The 18,592-nt window shown below is 34.5% G+C and overlaps 2 protein-coding genes across 2 annotated transcripts; one reads left to right on the plus strand and one right to left on the minus strand.

The window, feature by feature from the left end:
* Nucleotides 1-500: 500 nt before the first annotated feature.
* On the minus strand, nucleotides 501-5,565 carry LOC122606848 (alpha-soluble NSF attachment protein-like). Its single transcript, XM_043779726.1, has 10 exons — nucleotides 5,364-5,565; nucleotides 3,649-3,804; nucleotides 3,261-3,310; nucleotides 3,102-3,177; nucleotides 2,410-2,489; nucleotides 2,162-2,313; nucleotides 1,639-1,798; nucleotides 1,507-1,554; nucleotides 1,299-1,379; nucleotides 501-809 (listed from the first exon to the last, which is right to left on the minus strand). Exons 2-10 carry the CDS (start codon nucleotides 3,791-3,793, stop codon nucleotides 729-731), a joined length of 873 nt encoding a protein of 290 aa, XP_043635661.1. The 5' UTR covers nucleotides 3,794-3,804; nucleotides 5,364-5,565; the 3' UTR covers nucleotides 501-728.
* Nucleotides 5,566-10,410: 4,845 nt separating this feature from the next.
* LOC122607362 (TBCC domain-containing protein 1) lies at nucleotides 10,411-17,292 on the plus strand. The gene is made up of 9 exons (XM_043780322.1): nucleotides 10,411-10,985; nucleotides 13,826-13,972; nucleotides 14,055-14,435; nucleotides 14,985-15,089; nucleotides 15,227-15,367; nucleotides 15,447-15,650; nucleotides 15,850-15,945; nucleotides 16,736-16,847; nucleotides 16,973-17,292. Exons 1-9 carry the CDS (start codon nucleotides 10,470-10,472, stop codon nucleotides 17,017-17,019), a joined length of 1,749 nt encoding a protein of 582 aa, XP_043636257.1. The 5' UTR covers nucleotides 10,411-10,469; the 3' UTR covers nucleotides 17,020-17,292.
* The last annotated feature ends 1,300 nt before the right edge of the window (nucleotides 17,293-18,592 follow it).

Raw genomic sequence — 18,592 nt, forward strand, 5'->3', positions numbered from 1 at the left:
AAAAGTAGAATGGGTTTCTAAAATGTTGAAACACATTTTGGTCAATCCGGCAAATGGATCAAATCACCCCGAATAGGTGTTAAAACATCTAGTTTAAAAGGGAGAGTTTTGTTGGGCCTCTCCTAACCTTAACCGCATCTTCACTGTCACATCAAATTTTTTCTCTCCTAAATCACCTCTTCTTCATTCACAACCAACCTTACCTCTTCATCATCTTTTTCTAAAAAAAAAAAAAAATTCAAAAAACATTCAGTTGGCCCCAAATTCCCTCTCTCTCTACCCGTCTTCACTCATCCACCCATGGATGGCTCTCGACGATGAAGTCGTGGATGAGGTTGCTGCCATCCTCATCATGGTAGATGAGATGCTGAATGAGGGGTTGGGACCGGCCTTAATGACAGAGGAACCAATTAGCCAATCCACCTATTTTGTCATCTTTTGCATACTTATGATATAAATGAAAGGAAAAAAAAAAAGTATGAACAAATATAACCCGAAGATTATGCAATCCAACCCGATTCACAAAAATACACACAAAATACACCTTTAAAAATCAAAGTATAGGATCCAGTTGAAAACCAAAAATCCAAGTACTAAGCACATGTACTCCTAAAAAATTACATATTTGCTCCCGAGTAAAACCCCCCAAACTATGAAAATCCACACATAAAATGACGAAAGCCAATAGCAGTAGCACCATAAAGTTGTTTATGTCAAAAAAAAAAAACTCAAGTAAGATCATCATCTTCCTCCTCCTTGGCCTTGAGCAGCAGTTTCACTCTTAACAGAAGGGTCGTCTTCCACTCATCCTATGTAACAACATTTCCATAAAAACAATATTAGCGATACTTTAGAGTGAGAAATTGCAGGATCGAAGGGAAACAAAAAACTAGCTGGTCAAAACAGGTTCAGTTTCAAGCCAGCCAGTTTTTAGCACAAATTGTGCCAGTTGGTTGATCACTCGAACACTTTTTTGGTCCACTTTATCTTTGTACAAAGAAACTAAGGTGATAACCATAACTACAAAAAACAATATTTTTACGATAATATCTAAATCTTTAGATAAGAACGTGTAACATAAGCATTAAAATAGACTGGGCGACTCCTCAACCCATTCAACCAGTTTACCCTATAACCAGATCGACCTCCCAGCAATATAAAAATGGGTTGTAACTACCACCTCTAATTCAGATGAACAAATGCTAACACTGAATTAAAAGAAAGGTACGAAGTGCTAGATGACCATAAAAATTCAAAAACCGCAAGTCTGGAATAAACTAGCGAAGATAATGAATTACCAGCTTAGTCATGCTGTCGAATTCCTTGACAGCATCAGTAAACTTTACAACATCTTCCTCATCCAGTGCAGCAGCTAAATCCTATCATATTATTAAGGAAATAATCTTAGCATGCTACTTTCACGTTTGTCCGATTTAAACAGATTTGCTTGCAAGTTGCAACTTTATTGCACTTAAACAAATAACATTAAAAGCTTATTATACGTACAGCCAGTAATCTGCATTCACGAGTTCCAGAAAATGTTGGATCCAATTCCTGCAAAAGCAAATGACATCTTTCACTAGGTATACACAACCTTAAAGAAAAAGTGTTAAGGAGAGCAGAGATCCAATACTTTACCTGATAACGCTCCAAAGCATTTGTGATAGCAACAACATCGCCTTTACAGAGTTGGCAAATGCCAGCGTTAAGTAGATGCCCTCTAACTCCATATTTTAGCAAGTTATTGTTGAGAGATTGCCGTGCTATCTCTTCATATATCTCTATAGCTTTCGGATACCTGAACGCATATTAACTTATAAAGTGGACTTGAAACCCCATCAAGCTTGAAGCATACGCAACACCTCAAGGTGGCAGTTTTGATCCATTTACTTAAGAATGGACTCATTTGTGTTGTGTTTTATCTCCAATGGATAAAGAAACAGGTCAAACAGGTTAACTCTTTTATTTTTTGAACAGGCCATCAAACAGGTTAAATATCACCCTTGGTTTGTTCACATATTTAGGCCAACCCACCCGACCTGTTTTGACCCAACGAACAATGGCCCTGTTTCAACTTGAACCTGGTTTGACCCATCAGCCAGCCTGCCTGACCCCCATCTTGCCGCCCCAACTAATATCTACCTTGAGGAAGCAGACTTACTGTTCCAGCTGAGCTGAGAATTGTGCAATTTTCTGCTTGCATTGATTTGCAGAAGTTGTTACTTCTTCACCTTGAAAAAGATCAGCTGCTTTATCGTAGTAAGAGATTGCCTGCTCCAAGCTCTGCTCCTGTTCATACAACTCAGCAATTTCCTGAACATATATATTATATGTTACATATACAGCCAAGTAATCATATTATTCTTATAAATGATTAAATGAAAACAAAATTTCACATAATTGATTTACCTTGCAGTATCTTGCAGACATGCTGAGCCTCCCAATTTCCATGAACAAATTCAAAGCTTGCTCTAGGCAAGCTATGCACTCTGCATAAAGCAACCAATACCAAGAAAAAAGTTTGGGGTTTAGAGGTATATAATGAATAATCGTTTGACATTTACGTGACACCATCTATATTCCATATACCTATTACGTGACAGCATTAATTATACATATATAAGTGAACCCTCGTAATTCTATTTTCCCTGTTCCACCTCAACTACATAAAATGTCAAAACTATAAACTCAGCCTTTAGGGAAAGTTGCAGTAATAGCACCAGCCATTCTGGAGGAGGAGTTGATTTAGCAATTTTTAGTCTTCATCTATCTGGTACCACTTGACTTTCACTTCATTTCTAATTCTAATTTGGTCACTGAGTTTAGTCATTTGGCATCTAACTTTCATGTATCATTATTAAAATCTTTAAACTTCTATATATGTCATGAGTTTTTGGCTGGAATTGTAAAGTGTAATTAATATGCAAAAGTAAAGTGACCTTTGTAAAAACTGTTAAAATGTAGTAACCACTTCAGACATGAAGTCATGAACCCTAATTAATAATAAACCTCAGCAAGAGCTGAACATTTCATACATTACCAGCCCCTATCAATTATGTGAAATATGCAAGAACGGGGAAAGAAATATAAAACAAGCTTACCCTTGGTGTTTGTTTTCTTATACGCATGACCCGCATCAGCATAGGCATTAGCAGCTTCATGTTTGCTATCACTTCCCTAGAACATTAATTCACAATTAACAAAGAGAGTCAACAGGACAAGTGGGAATACAAACTGGAAGAGCAACATTAAACACTTGCCTTCAAATGACACTGAGCCAACTTGACATACACGGCTCCAGCTTGGTCCCCTGAAAATTTACATGTCACATTAACAGAGATAAGAGACAATATTCAAGCATTCAATGTTTTGCCCAGAACCAACTATTCCAGTTTCGATTCTTGGCCTGATTTTCAAGATAATAATCCTAAAAATATATGAAAAATCTATGTTTTGCAATATAATATCGATCAAAAATTTGTGAGAATATTATAATACTATGATGATACAATTTTCCTGACTAATCTTATTCAAAACACAAAACTATAATATGTTGATAGTCATTCAATCTAAGGTCCTAAAAAAAAGTGAACTCTATAGCGAGAAACAGAACTAATCTAAAACAATCATATTGATCAACAGACTTACAAGATTTGGCAAGCTTGTAACAGTTGGCTGCTTTTTCATACAACTCAGCCGCATCTTCGTGCTTAGATCCAAAGATGCCCCAGCCACTCAGCTTCTTTTCGGCTTTCTTCTCGAACTCTAGGCCTTTTGCTATTTGATCAGACATTCTCCCCAAGTCTGAGAGTTTGCAGAAAAGAAAAATGAGATAACATTAAAAGGGTGTGAAAGAAACAGAGGGAACTGACTTTCCTACCTGTTACTCAAAATTTTTACGACTTGACAAGGAAAGTAAGTTCTTTTATTTCTTTTGTAAGTGTAAAATAAAAGAATGCAGGCCATAAAGTCCAATTTCAAGACCCACAAACCCAAAACCACTAACAACAAACTGATTTAAAATATGTGAATACGCTAAAACAGAACAGGTTTTTCCAAAATAAGAGAAATACAATATTTGGCACCAAATTTTAATGAGCCTACTCAGCATATAACGAGTAAATGTAGGAGATTTTCCATATTCAGGCTACCCGAGATAATGAGTCCTTTCGACTACACGGCCTAACCAGGGTATCCCCGTGACCATTTTAGACCATTTCCCTAGCCACCCCCAAGAAGTTTTCCTAGGGAGGTTTTAGGCCTAAGACCACTTTCAAAGAAACAGGACTCCTACCACTAAACCACCTTGTCGGTGGTTCTCCTCAGCATAGACAATGAGAGGTCAATATTATGTATGAGCACACTACTTTGGACACCAAACTATGATTTAATTCATAAATATCCGTCGTCACTTCTTCTCAAAACTCAAAAGGGGTCTTAAATGAAAATAAAAAGCAAATAAATAAAACCGTCAAGCTCCTAATTGTTTCAACCTTTTTTTTTTTTTTTATCAAAGATAGGCTGTGCTAACATCTTTTATCTGCTAAAAGCATCTATTTTTTCTTAGCTTTTAAACAGAAGGTTTCTAATATCCATACTATTCAGAAATAACCTATACTGAGTCATTTTCTCTCGAATGTTGCTTAAAGTTCCTATGAAACCTAATTCTTCTTTCCGGGTATGTAAATAAGTGAAACGATATATCTTCCTACTAGTCTTTCTAAAAGTCATGATATTCTATAAACCTTGGTGACTGGCCAGAAAATATATAACTTTTAAATCAAATAAGAACTCTTCAAAAATAAAAACACATCCATACATCTCATATACACACAAAAAACGGATGCACATTTTCTAAAAAACGCATATAAGCATCACATAAAGCATCCATCTAGGTATCTTTCCACTTTTCTGTCTTTCCAAAACTTCACATCCCACCCAAATTCGAGACGACGAATGCAAATCTACCGGTTCCGACTATCATTTTTTAACGCATTCTTACTTCTAACTAATACCTTCACTCTAAATCTACTTTCTTGTTTAATCCACACCATATTTCTAACAACCTTTAAACCGAATACACGACTAAATTTTGTCCGATCGTTCGATACCGAATTACCGATTCATAATCAACTAATCCTAAATTTTTCTCTGTGTACTACTAGTAAATTAGATTCAACGATTCTTTATCTCTTTTTTTTTTTCAATATTAATTGGCAATCAAAACTTGTGATTATATAATAATTTAACTTTATTTGATAGATACACACATATATTACTAATTATAATTACTAGCAGCTAAAATATATGTATATGTATATGTGTGTGAAATTGGAATACAGATCGGATTAGAAAAAACTTACTGAAAATCTGAAGAAATATTTGTTTTTGGATCGATAGGATTAATATATATTTTATTTTATAAGATGAAAATGATATGAAATGTGGGGAAAGGTAGCGGCTGAATTTATATATTTTATTTTATTTTATTATTGATTTTATTCAGCTATGAAAAATGGAAAAGTATGGGAAGGATCTTGTTTCGGAAGGAAAGGAAGGAAGTTGTTTGGTGGATGACGATTTTTTGGTACTTGACCGGATGTCAAATGTCAAATACATGGACTCTTTGTTTCTCCCTATTTTTTTTTTTTTTTTTCTTTTTTTCCTTTACATTCTTGTCATCATAATATATCTTACACTTTTTTGTTTTATAAAAATCGTATATAAGAGATTAATGATCTCGTATCGGTTTTCTATCAATAGATGTCATTGTCTAACTATGTCTCTAATCGAGAAAACCATGTTTTTTTCCAAGCTCGTAACTCGAAGCTATCATGACTAATCTAACTAAATTTCAGTTTTACCTATACACCATATAACTTAAATAACCTGACTTAAAAATATTTAAAAAAGGATTTTGTTTTGAATGTTCGACTATTGTTCCGTGTTTCGAATTCAGAGCATCTAGGTTTATTTTATTTTAATCTGGACTCGAACCGGAGTTATGTGACCTTAACTACAAATATGTGTCTTGAAGACAAGACACATTTTCATGTAAGATGTGTTGATACATGTTACACATAAACCAACCATTATTGACATTAACAATTATTGACATTTGAGGCATGCATGCACCACGTTTTGGTCTCTATGACTATTTCCACATCCATAAATATTAAAGACATGTTTATTTAGTTTTATTATATTGTTGGCTGTATAATCTTATCATTCATCCATTATTCGGTTTATTTTTTTTGAAAGACAAAAACGGATAAATGACTAATATCCCACGTAGATGCGTCCATGCCGGTTCGTCTCCTGGCAATGCCCTAAAGAGTTTGCTCCTCATGTGTTAGATGAGTATAGCATTGTTAAGGCACACTCACCACATTTGCATGTGGCAGGATTCGAACCTGAGACCCCCAGGAGGAAACCACTTTGTGGAAAACCCCCTGATCACTGGGCTAATACCCCAATTGTATAATCTTATCATTAATCCATTATTCGGCCTATTTAGTGACTGTTTTTTTTATCTCTTGCATTAGGCAGAGATGAGTGGTGGCGCATGTTAACCGCACAAATGCTAGTTGTTATTTACTTTACACTATAAATTATGTAGTATTTTTTTTAATGAAGTTTGTAAAACAAAAGGATTTTAAACGTCTAGTTTCTCATTACTATTTCTTGGGAGATTGATAAGTATCTTGATGTACTTTGAACCTGCTCAAAAGATAACTCTTACGTTCGTACAAAGGGAATAAAATCAGGAAAGGGTTTAAGAAAGAAGATGACTTCTTCTTTTCAATTTATGAATAATTTGAGAATAAAAAAAAATAATCATCCCGTCCATCATCAAATGGATTATTACATATAGTCTTCAAAAGGAAAGCAAATATAGAAAAGATCTCATCTTGAGGAATAAGAAAAGATCATTACCAAATAATGGTAAACTAATAGTAGAAAATATCTTAAAATAATAGTGGAAAATATCTTATTCCTTTATTTCTTGACACCATATTCCCCTGCTAACAAAAGATTCGCCCTCGAATCTTGCTGATCGTCATCAATGGCCTCCGAGCTGCTGGCATCTTCATCTGTAACATAGGGAGATAAATCTGAGACATTAAATGTTGCTAATATATTGTACTTCCCAGGTAAGGCAATCTTATAGGCATTCTCGTTAATACGCTTTAGTACTCGAAATGGTCCATCAGCACGTGGTTGTAACTTTCCAAACTTGCCAGGCAGGAATCGCTCCTTACCAAGTCGTATCCATACCAAATCTCCCTCCTCAAAGATGACTTGTTTGCGACGTTTATCAACATGTTCATTTCAGATTATTCTTTTCAATCTGGGCTCGAACCTGTTCATGCAACTCCTTAATTTGGCGAGCACGCTCTTCACCATCAGAACTGAAGTTAGTGGAAGTCAAAAGCGGTGTGAGGTCCAGTGGAGTAATTGTAACACCCGTCATTTTAAAAACCTGGATTTCAAAAAACTTTGCCAAACGGCGTTTAAAAAGTAGCGGAAAAGGATCACTTTAAAACTGCCCCATCCATAACCGGATGGTATTTTTCATAAAGGCGTTACTGAAGTGCATCATCAAAACAATATAAATGAAATCCAAGTCATGGCACCAACATAAATGCCATTCATTATTACATGCATCAAAAACGTAAATATTGTAGCCGAAACATAGGCTATGGGAAGTCTAAGTATTCAGCAATCTATGCTAGTCTTCTTTTATTGCATCTACCCATCTCACCGAGCTAATCCTTTCTTAGCTCAAACCTGCTTATCCTGAAGGACACAACATTTTTCATAAAAGCAAGTGTTAGCTAATAAATTAGCTAAGTAAGATACACACATTTATAAAACGTTCTTCATTTTACTTTCATAAAACTTTGTCATATTTTACTTATCAAAACATAATCACATTACGTATCATCCACAACAATCATAGGTAATCCCATCTTTACTTATTCCCACATCCCAACACATCATATCATATCAACATATATATACAACTTAATCAACATGTCAGGTCTTACATATCTCACATAAACATATCACATATATACGTATAACACATGTAGAGTATTTACTCATAATTGTGCCTATCCATCGTTAAATCATACGTCTTACATATCTTACTTAATCTCACGTCATATTGCAATCCCACGTCTTAGATTACATGTACATCTTTCTCACATATTCTTGTAATTATCTAAATCAACTTATTCTTACATCTTACATATTACGCACTAGCTTTACAACTAGCACGATTTCCCACGTCTTAACTTTTAGGAAAGACAATGCCATTTCCATAGGAAAGGCAGCAACGGATAAATGGTTAACACCCTCACGCGGATGCGCCCACGTCGGTTCGTCTCCTGGCAATACCCTAAAGGTTTTGCTCTTCATGTGTTATATGAGTATAACATTGCTAAGGCCCACTCACCAAATTTGCACATGGCATGATTCGAACCTGAGACCCCCCCAAGGAGGAAACCACTCTGGGCTAACACCCCAATGGTATAATCTTATCATTCATCCATTATTCGGCCTATTTAGTGACTGTTTTTTTTATTATTATCTTTTGCATTAGGCAGAGATGAGTGGTGGCGCATGTTAATCGTACAAATGCTAGTTGTTATTTACTTTACACTATAAATTATGCAGTTTTTTTTTATGAAATTTGTAAAAGAAAAAGATTTCAAACGTCTAGTTTCTCATTACTATTTCTTGGGATATTGATAGGTATCTTTTATCACCTAAGGTTACCTAATGTAAATAAGCGTAAAAGTAATGTAAATTTTGGTGTTGCTTGATAAATATTACTTTATATTCAGACACCAAGAACTCCTCTTTGTTGGATAACGAAATATGTGATCCGTGTCTCCGTGAGGAATTTACCTTAATGAATATGATGGTGTACAATGATGATTGACTCTAACATTTATGTCTTTTTTTTTCTTTTTTCATTAATAATGTAGATTTCATAAAGAAAAACAACACAATATGTGACTTTGATAAAATGTTAACCTAAATATTTGGCTATGGATCCTTTTAGGCACATGAATTTAGTTAGATAAGCATAAATCGAATGAAGTATTACGTACGTGCATAGTTTCTATTTAATAAGTATCTTAACCTGGTCACATGAGAAGTATTTATGATAACCTAAATTAAGTAACTAAAGGAATGTTAATAATGTTAACATTTAGTTGGTATGCGACATCAGAGAAACCTCATCGTATAATAGTGAAACCTTGCATGTACCCTAGACAACGAAATGTTGATCATGGGCCGTTATAAGTATTCGGAGGAAAAACCCCAAGACCTATCATTCCTAGGGATCGAACTCAAGACCTTGGGTAAAACCTAGGATGCCTCTAATTAGTTGGACTAGTTATCATTGGCGATTATTAGTTAGAATTGAAACCTTAAGCTGGCGAAATTATTAACACTCATAACAAATATCATAACTCATACTTTCTTCTTTTTCAAGTTGACCCATTATGGATCTTACATATATATTGTTGTTACCTATGCCTGGCGATCCTTACCCGCATTCTCTTAATTGGGTATATTTAGGTATTTTATTTTTCTTATTAGATCAATTTGGGATCGTGAAAATAAAGAAATGAGTTTAAGTGGATAACTGCAACATGTCTAACGGAACACAAATTGGTCAAACAGGTAATCATTACGGCTTGAGCGGGTTTGTTCCTTTTTCCAGCTATATATCTCTTTTTAAGTAGCAAAAACACAATTGTAAAAAAATTTATATTTATCTATACATATATATTTACCAGTATATAATATAAATATAAACTCTTTTTAAGTAGAAAAAACACAATTTATAAAACATGATTAAAATATATATATATCTCTTTTTAACAAGGTTATATTTTGTTAACAGTTAAATAAACAAAGTTAATTAAATATTTAAATACATTATAATATGTTAATTACTTTTAAGCTAAAACAAGCAAAATTACAAGTGAAAAGTCAAACGAAAATTAAAAATAAATAGTCAAAGTTTTTGTGTTGACCGAGATATGGCCGAGACGACTGAGATATGACAAAGATATTCGATATTGATCGAGATTGACCAACCTTGATATATTTGGCTGATAATCACAATCACGTCTTAGTAGTGAACCAATAATCACAACATCGATATACATCATCAGTCCATCAAGTTATAAAATAAATATACTAACCATTATATTAAATACATTTACATTAATATCTTACGCTACTAGTTTAAATTTCTAACAAAAATAACCAAACATAAACATGTGACTTCATTCCTACATTACTCCTCAATTCAATAAACTAACGATTAATCACTCCGCTAAATCCACCATCATTAACCAATAATAACAATCACCACCCAAATCTCCATTTTTCCCTCATTTCCCTCCCACACACTCACTCTCCAGATCCATTTCACAACCACCATGACCGAACCACCACCACCACAACAACCGGAATCCCCACAACCACCACCACCCGAACCACCACTCTACATCCACACCCGCCGTGAGCCATTCGAACACGGCTTAATCCCTTTACAAAAACTAATCTTTACTGACCCGACACTAACCTTAACTTCACTTCGCGACAAACTTCTTCAACACCCATGTTGTCATCCAAAACATCATAGTATTAATTCATCTGTTTTTGCAGAATCTTTACAGATCTCTCAAGAACATGCCCGTCTTGTGTTTGAAATAATCTCGTCCGTTCATCACCATGATTTAGATCTTGTAGTTAATGATAATAATGAGGCTAATGATGGAGATAATTGTGCTAATGTTAATGTTAATGTTTATGATCTTGTTGTGTTTTTATATATACAATCTTATAAAAGATTGTTGCCGAAAAGTGGACATAGAGATTCAGCTGCTGTTGCGGATGTTTGGCCGTCTACGTCTGCGTTCGACGGGTTTTTATCTGCGCTTACGCCATTGCAGGTATTCGTTCTGTATTCGGTGATGACCCATTTACCAATAGGTTGTGAAATCGAGTCGTTTTGTAGGAATATCTGTCTTTGAAATAACTTAATTTCATTGATGGGTTTTGTGAATCGAAATGAGTAGTTTAGAATTAGAATTATAATATGGAATTATGAGATTGTTTATATGTATATGTATATAGAGGGCTAAGAAAGACAAAACTAGTGTAGCAAACATCCAACACCTAAAATCTCGAAAATTTTACAGCTTTCTAATATATGCATTTTATAATTATAATGAATGAAATTTTGGAAGAAGTCTCTAGAGGTGAAGTCGGGTTTACCGAGGAAAGCATGTGGGTAGGTGGTTTGTCACCACGTCTGGCGTGCTATGATCATTTAAGTAGTGACTTGTAATATCTCTCGAGAAGAAAGTCGTGGTTGTTTGAAGTTGGGCTTCTTTTTTTTTATTCTCACCATGAAGAGACCACCATGGTATAAGAAGTATAATCATATTTGATTTAGTGATAATTATATGGTAGAGGTAAGTTAGTTGGTCAGGCCACCATTTGAGGAGGTTATTAGATGAGCTTGCTTCACCTTTTGCTTGATGAATGTATCATGTGTGGCAGATTGACATGGAGCGCTTGGGAGTCTGGGAAAATCAAACTTTTATGGGAAAAGTAGTAGTTGTGTATTATGTATGATGGTTCGTCAATTAGAATGCCGATTGGGTAACAAACACCTAAGTATCTTAGAAAACTTGCTCGAGTGTGATGATGTGACACATCTATAGGTTTGATGACATGTTGTATAAGAGTATAGGTGACATGGAATATGGTAATGAAATGTATCCTTTAACAAAACTTAAGATTGTGCCTGGAGGAATTAAGATAAAATTATTGGCAGGGTAGTGGATGATATGGAATAAAATGCTGGTTTACTTAGGCTAGAAAACTGAATTGGTTGCTAGTGTTTTTGCCTTTTTTAAATGTTGCTTCTTTTCAAAATCTTCATTAAGGCTAAAGGCTGGATGCTAGAGCAATGAAGCTGGTTATTTCTTTCTATAACTTTTGAATATGCTTAAAACTTTTGATTCTAATACAAGGTTTCAAAGTTGAACACATTCTCTACTTAGTGCGACTTTATTATTTTCAATTTTGACGTATAAACTGGTTGTAGTAGTGAAAAAGCTCTATTCAGTTGGTTAGATAGTTTTTGTTTGATTCTTAAGTTACGGGCTTTCGACAGATTTCCCTTGCTTCACTGCCTAATAGTCTTTTTCAGATAATACTTAGAAGTTTTGTATCTTTTGATTTAGCTATAGCTGTCTAACGAAAGATTCATACAGAAGGGAGATTGTCTAGTTTATTGCCGTGATATGTAGCCATGCAGTTGGAACAATACTAATATGTATAGCACTCATTACTCAGTTATCTAAAAGCATTTTTGCCTGCTGGGATTCTTGAGTACTAGACTAGTCGTCCAAAATATTAGATCCCAATTGTTTCATATACATCATGCTTCTTTGATATCAGTTTCTGAATTTCACACGATCATACAAGCATGGCTGCATCTATTACAAAAATATTATCAGTTTACTTTCATTGCCCCGTTCAAGCATTGGTTTTGGTAAAAGTCTCAACAGAAATGTCAACTAGTGATACTTCATAGTTTAGAATGTTATTCATTTGTGGGTCTACGGAAAAGCACATACCAATCAATATTGCCGAGCATAATATGTTTATGAGGTTTGTGTGGAATGTAATTCTGGCCAAATCCTTAAAAACATTTGAGAAAACAAGAGGATTTGGAATTGATTTGAAGAACCCGAAGAAGTTCATGTTACAACAGCAACTTCATCTCTTTATTTATTTATTATTTTTTTTTTGAACGACATTCTATTCTACTGCTACTCCTAAATTACACGTATGCCTGGAAACCAGGACTCTCGAAAAACCCCTATTAATCCACCCTCACAAATGTGAGAAAACCAGCAACTTCATCTCTTTATACCATCAGTAATTTGTAACTGCTGACTGTAAAGCATATGTTAGAAAAATTAGAGTGCAAAACTGATTCTTTAACACAAAACCACGACTGGTCACTTATGTTTTCTGAAAGAAAAAATTCAAACCTGATTACCAATGTACACACACATTTGTCCCAAGTGGAACTAGAAACTCTTGGTTGTCCGGTCATCTCGATACTGCTAGGCCAGAGGCTCTTTGGTCAGGATTCATCACATGACACCTGAAAGGGGGGCTCTTTTTATACTATTTCCTATAAGAACTTTCAGTTTTGCTATATTTAATCTACTGTACACATGTACATATGGAGAAGTATGTAAGCTGGTTGATGCATGTTGTATGCATTTATTACAATTATGCTATGCCTAACACAACAAACAACAAGACCCAATTCCTGCAAGCTGGGTATGGGGGAGGTGGGGGAGGTGAGATTTAGATAGTCTTGCCTCTATCCAAAGGCAGAGAGACTGCTTCCATAAGGACCTCCGGCCAAACGAGGGTAGTAGAAGAGTGTAACGAGTTTAGTAAACATACTTGTCGGCCGAGTATCACCTGACTACATTAAGAGTAGAGAAAATAGCAAACATATAACATAAAACAATATAGTGCAAATTCAACAATACATAGTAATTACGAACCCATTTGGACATATTAATCATCATCATAAAAACATAATAAACATAACCGCATGCATAAAACCAATCATTTATGCCTAACACATAAATGATCTAATCTTCAAGTGTTTGATGTTTTAATGCTATAAATATTGCTTGCCATTTATCTGCTTAAAATCTTAAATTGACACAAGTTTTGATATTATATTATGCAGCTTGCTCGCAGCAATGTCCGCAGGGCTATGCCATCTCAAGCTGACGAAGAAGCTCACCAGTTATCCTATATACAGAAGCATCTGGGTAACATTTTATCTCTTTTGGCCGATCATGTAGAAGGCCAAGGTGAAGGCGAAGATTCACTGGTTTGTCAATTTACTGCGATGGCATCTGAATTTTATTGTTTGGATTTTGGTTGGCTTTAAAGATGCGGTTTAATTTCCGCAGGTTCTGACAATGGAATCTCTTGAGCATCTTTCATTCCTTATGTATTTTGGTGAAAAAGGATCAAATAGAATTCCATTGAGCCAGAATGCTCCATTTTTTGCTAACTCAGATCCTGACATGCCGGCTGCTCCAGTTCCTGCATCGCAGGTTCATGATTGGATTGAACAGAATATTTCTTCTACCTTGGAACATATCTCTGAAAGAGCTGCTGTAAAAGAGAACGGATCCTCTAATGCTTCTGATCAGGATGCTATGATGGCCGATGCTTATGCAAATACGCCCAAGGCCTCTGCTGGTTCCAAGAGTTCCAGTTATATAGAGGGAATATCTAAACAATCATACGTAAAACAACCATCTGAACTGAAAAGCTCATTTGTAAAGGTTAGCTTTTACGATCTCTTTTACAGTATTACTTCATGCACTATGCAACTGTAAAAAGAATCTGGTAAAGGTTAGAGGTGATAAAATGGTAGATTGGTTAACGGGTCAAAACATGTAAGTTTTGGTACATCTGTGTTGAGTACTTTGGTTGGCATGAAACATGTGGACAGTCCGAATCATTTGAGATTTTAACAACCTAGAATACAACAATAATGTTTTGGAGATGTTATGTATTATTCTTGGACCCCCTTTTTTCCTCTAAGATATCATCCACTTCAATACAAGAGATAAAATATAACCCGAGCCAGCCCATTCATAAGTAATGTGCCAAAACTGTGATCGCTATTCTGATTTGTTTGCGTAGTTGGAACACTCGTTGTTCTATACTAATCTACATTTAGTTTCTGCAATGGAAAGAAGCTGTTGGAACAGTAGTTCCATTTAGTATATTATAAAGCAGTTTTTTTTTATCTCAATATCTCATATTCTTTAATTCTTTTTAGATATTTAAAAATCTCTGATTGAACTGCTGTATTTTGATCTGTTTAGATTATTAATTGCCATGAATCTGTGATTTATCTCTTGGCTCCTATGAAATATGTCACGGTATATGGATGCTCCGATGCAACTATAGTGCTTGGTGCTGTGGGGAAGGTACACATATTAATATATTATCGTTGGCCACAAAGTTTCACACTTACGGGATTTCGATCAATATTGCTTCTATTTTTCTTTTTATCACTAGTGTATTTTTTGGTTTCTCATGTTTCTATCATATACATCTTACCCAGGCTGTAAGGATTGAGCATTGTGAGAGAGTTCATGTGATTTCTGCAGCAAAGCGTATATGTATTGCCAATTGTCGTGAATGTGTATATTATTTGGGTGTTAATCAGCAACCTCTTATTGTTGGTGATAACCATAAGCTGCAGGTAATGTTTCATAATTCATATTGCCATTGGCTGTTATAATCTTTTGTGTTATATAAATGATTTGGCCTTTTTGATGCAGGTGGCACCGTATAATACATTTTATCCACAGTTAGAGGAACACATGAAAGAAGTTGGTATCGTTGCTAGTGTTAATAGATGGGATGAGCCTATAGCACTTGGTCTAGTTGATCCACACGATTCTATATCGCATCCTGCTGGTGTATCTGATTGTCAAACCGAGTCTGCTACTCACTTAGAACCTGATCAGTTTACCAATTTTATGGTATGCTCGTACTTTATTTGTGATGTCTTTATATTATATACAACATGCATACATAAAATTTGGATGTGGCTGCATCCTTAATGTCTTTTCTATTTGTCTACATCTCATAGGTGGCTTCATGATTGTGGAAAAAATAAATGTAAATGTTACGTCGCTAATATTTGGTTTGTTTGTTTTTTTTTTTTTTTGTTATTTGCAGATTCCCAATTGGTTTGAAGGTGAAGACGGACCTGGATCTACACAAAAAAATCCATTTCTACTTCCTGACGTATACTTGTCATCTCAGCAGAAGAATGTAAGTTTAGTGGCTTAATTATTCGGCTTTTTAACAGAAATTAAATATTTTTGTTCTTCCCAAAATGCTTACTTTCTCGCACAGTTTCAATAAATAATTCTCACCTTTCAAAAAAATGGAGGGTGCTTCCTGATGCTAGATGCCCCAAAATGTGGCTCAGGCAGTTGCTTTACGTGTCAATGTTGGCCCATCCAGATCATCTCGGGCTCGAATCAAACATGACTAATGAACAAAACTCACACTTTGTATATATGAATTTTTTGTCAAGTGTTATAATGCGTAGACACTTCTAATTATAGACATACACACGAAACATTGTGACTTTTCCCAAGAGTCACAACTTTCCATAAATAACTACTATTGTGACTTTTAGCAAAAGTCACGACCCTTCATAACTAACTTCGTCTAACAGAATATTACCATTCGGTTATTAACTTTAATCTTAACACATTAGACCCCTTAACTTGTATACTTTATCTATACGACTCTAAATACACATGTAACTAATCAAATAACAACCCCGAAACATAGATTAATGAGTTAATATTCAACAGTTAAAACGGGTAGATGTTTTTGCATGAAATGAGTTGGGAAACACTTCAAATGTATTTCCCTATCAATACTTAGTTTGTCAAATATGATTAATTAATTATATTATTTCAGTAAAGTTTCTTGAATGGGCATGATTAAGGAGATCTTATGCTTTAAAAATTTACTTTAGGTGACCACTCATCTACTTGACCCGTTTGACAAGTGATCACTAATAATCTGGTTGTTTCGGTATTTACAGGACAAGAACTTGGTGGATGTTAAACAGATATTAAAAGAATCGCAACTGGAAGACTACAGAAAACGTGAATTAACAACTGCACTTCATGTTTACTTTAAAGACTGGTTATATGGTAATGTTCTTACGACTTCCACGTTACTACCTTCAAGTATTTATTTTTATTTTATTTATATCCTATTGATGCAAGTTTGAGTGACTAAAATGTTATAGATTCACTCTGTTTTTATAACGTTGCAGCCTCCGGGAGCGTTAGGCAACTGTACTGCTTACAGGGAGAACAGTAAATGTGATACAAGACCGGAATCCGATATAAAAACTTGATTTGGATCAATTTTGGCTTAACATGGTTTCGACTGTTGACCTATGCCATTAGATATTGTTACCTGGGTATGCTTCTGCTAACTCGTAATTTTCTAATTATATTTTTGATATATTTTCTTTCTGATGAATACATCAGATCAATGCTCTTATAGCTCATATTTGTTATAATAACTTTATGCACTTGATTTTTTTGTTGAATTCCGCTTTAGTAATATTTAACCTTTTTTTTATGACCATTACTCTATCATGTATGCCCTGCTTCTATTTCTACTCTCCTTTTTAATATGCACACATAACTTGCATTTATTACGGTGATTATATTGAAATTGGTATTTCACATCAGTTGCATTAATCTTTTACTTTCTTCTATCATATTTACCCTTCCATTTTTTTTTTCTAAACTTTCCCACCTTTATGATTATTAATTAAATATTTAACTCGGTCTAAAATTACTTTTTCGTCACACTTTCCTCCCATTTTATATGTAAGAAACAACACAGACTAGTTATGAAAATGTTTCTTCTATATGGTTATGCACACTAAACTAGTGAAGTAGATATACATAAACTAGGTATGCAATGGTGAAAAAAAATTCAAATCAATAGTCTAAAGCTTAAAACTATTATAAAACTAAAGAAATAGAACAATAAAGAAGACACAAGAATATAGAGAGAATGGAGAGAGTTCTATATCCATCTCATACAAGCATAAAAGATCTCCTTAAAAGATATGGACATCCATTCCATAAATATTCATAACACTCCCTTGGATGTCCATATGTTAAAGATATTATGCCTCGTTAAAACCTTACTAGATAAAACCTAATGGGACAAAATTCTAGTGAAGGGAAAAGAGTACATAATTCTTTTGATACGCTTGGGGATGTTGCCTCATTAAAAACCTTGACAGGAAAACCCAGTGGGACAAAGCCTTGCTCAAGGGAAAAAGAATGCAACGCGTATCTTCTCCCCCTCATGATCACATCACTTAAAATACTTTTCATTCCCAAATATATTCGATGTTTGGCATATTAAGTGTCTGAATATAATAAATCTCTTTGCTTCAATTTCAGTGCTTCAATGACACTTTCAACTTAACATTGTGATCATTATCTTGAAATTCAGAGGGGCATTACAGTATCATTTGACCTCATAACCATGAATGTAATTTATCTCTAATATTCATAAACATGACAATCCTTGTCTTTTATTTCACATTCCATTATTCAATCATTATTGGAAACTTCCTTAGAGTTCCATTGATATTCAAATCAACAAAATACATGAAACTTATATCATATTCGATTCCTCTCCCTCTTTCATTCCTCTTCCGGGGACTCCTTCTTCAGGTTCCCATTTATGATGTATCCTGATTTCTTTATAAGTTTCAAACTCTATTCTCGAGAACTTTTCACACGTGTTTCAAGCATTCTAAATCATGAGACATGTTTCATTCATTTTATATCCCTCAAGGAATCTCAATAACAAATGACCTCTATTCTTATTCTTTTAGACGCAAATCAAAATTTCTCATATT

This window comes from Erigeron canadensis, chromosome 7 (genome assembly GCF_010389155.1).
Source record: "Erigeron canadensis isolate Cc75 chromosome 7, C_canadensis_v1, whole genome shotgun sequence".
Classification (NCBI taxonomy): domain Eukaryota; kingdom Viridiplantae; phylum Streptophyta; class Magnoliopsida; order Asterales; family Asteraceae; genus Erigeron; species Erigeron canadensis.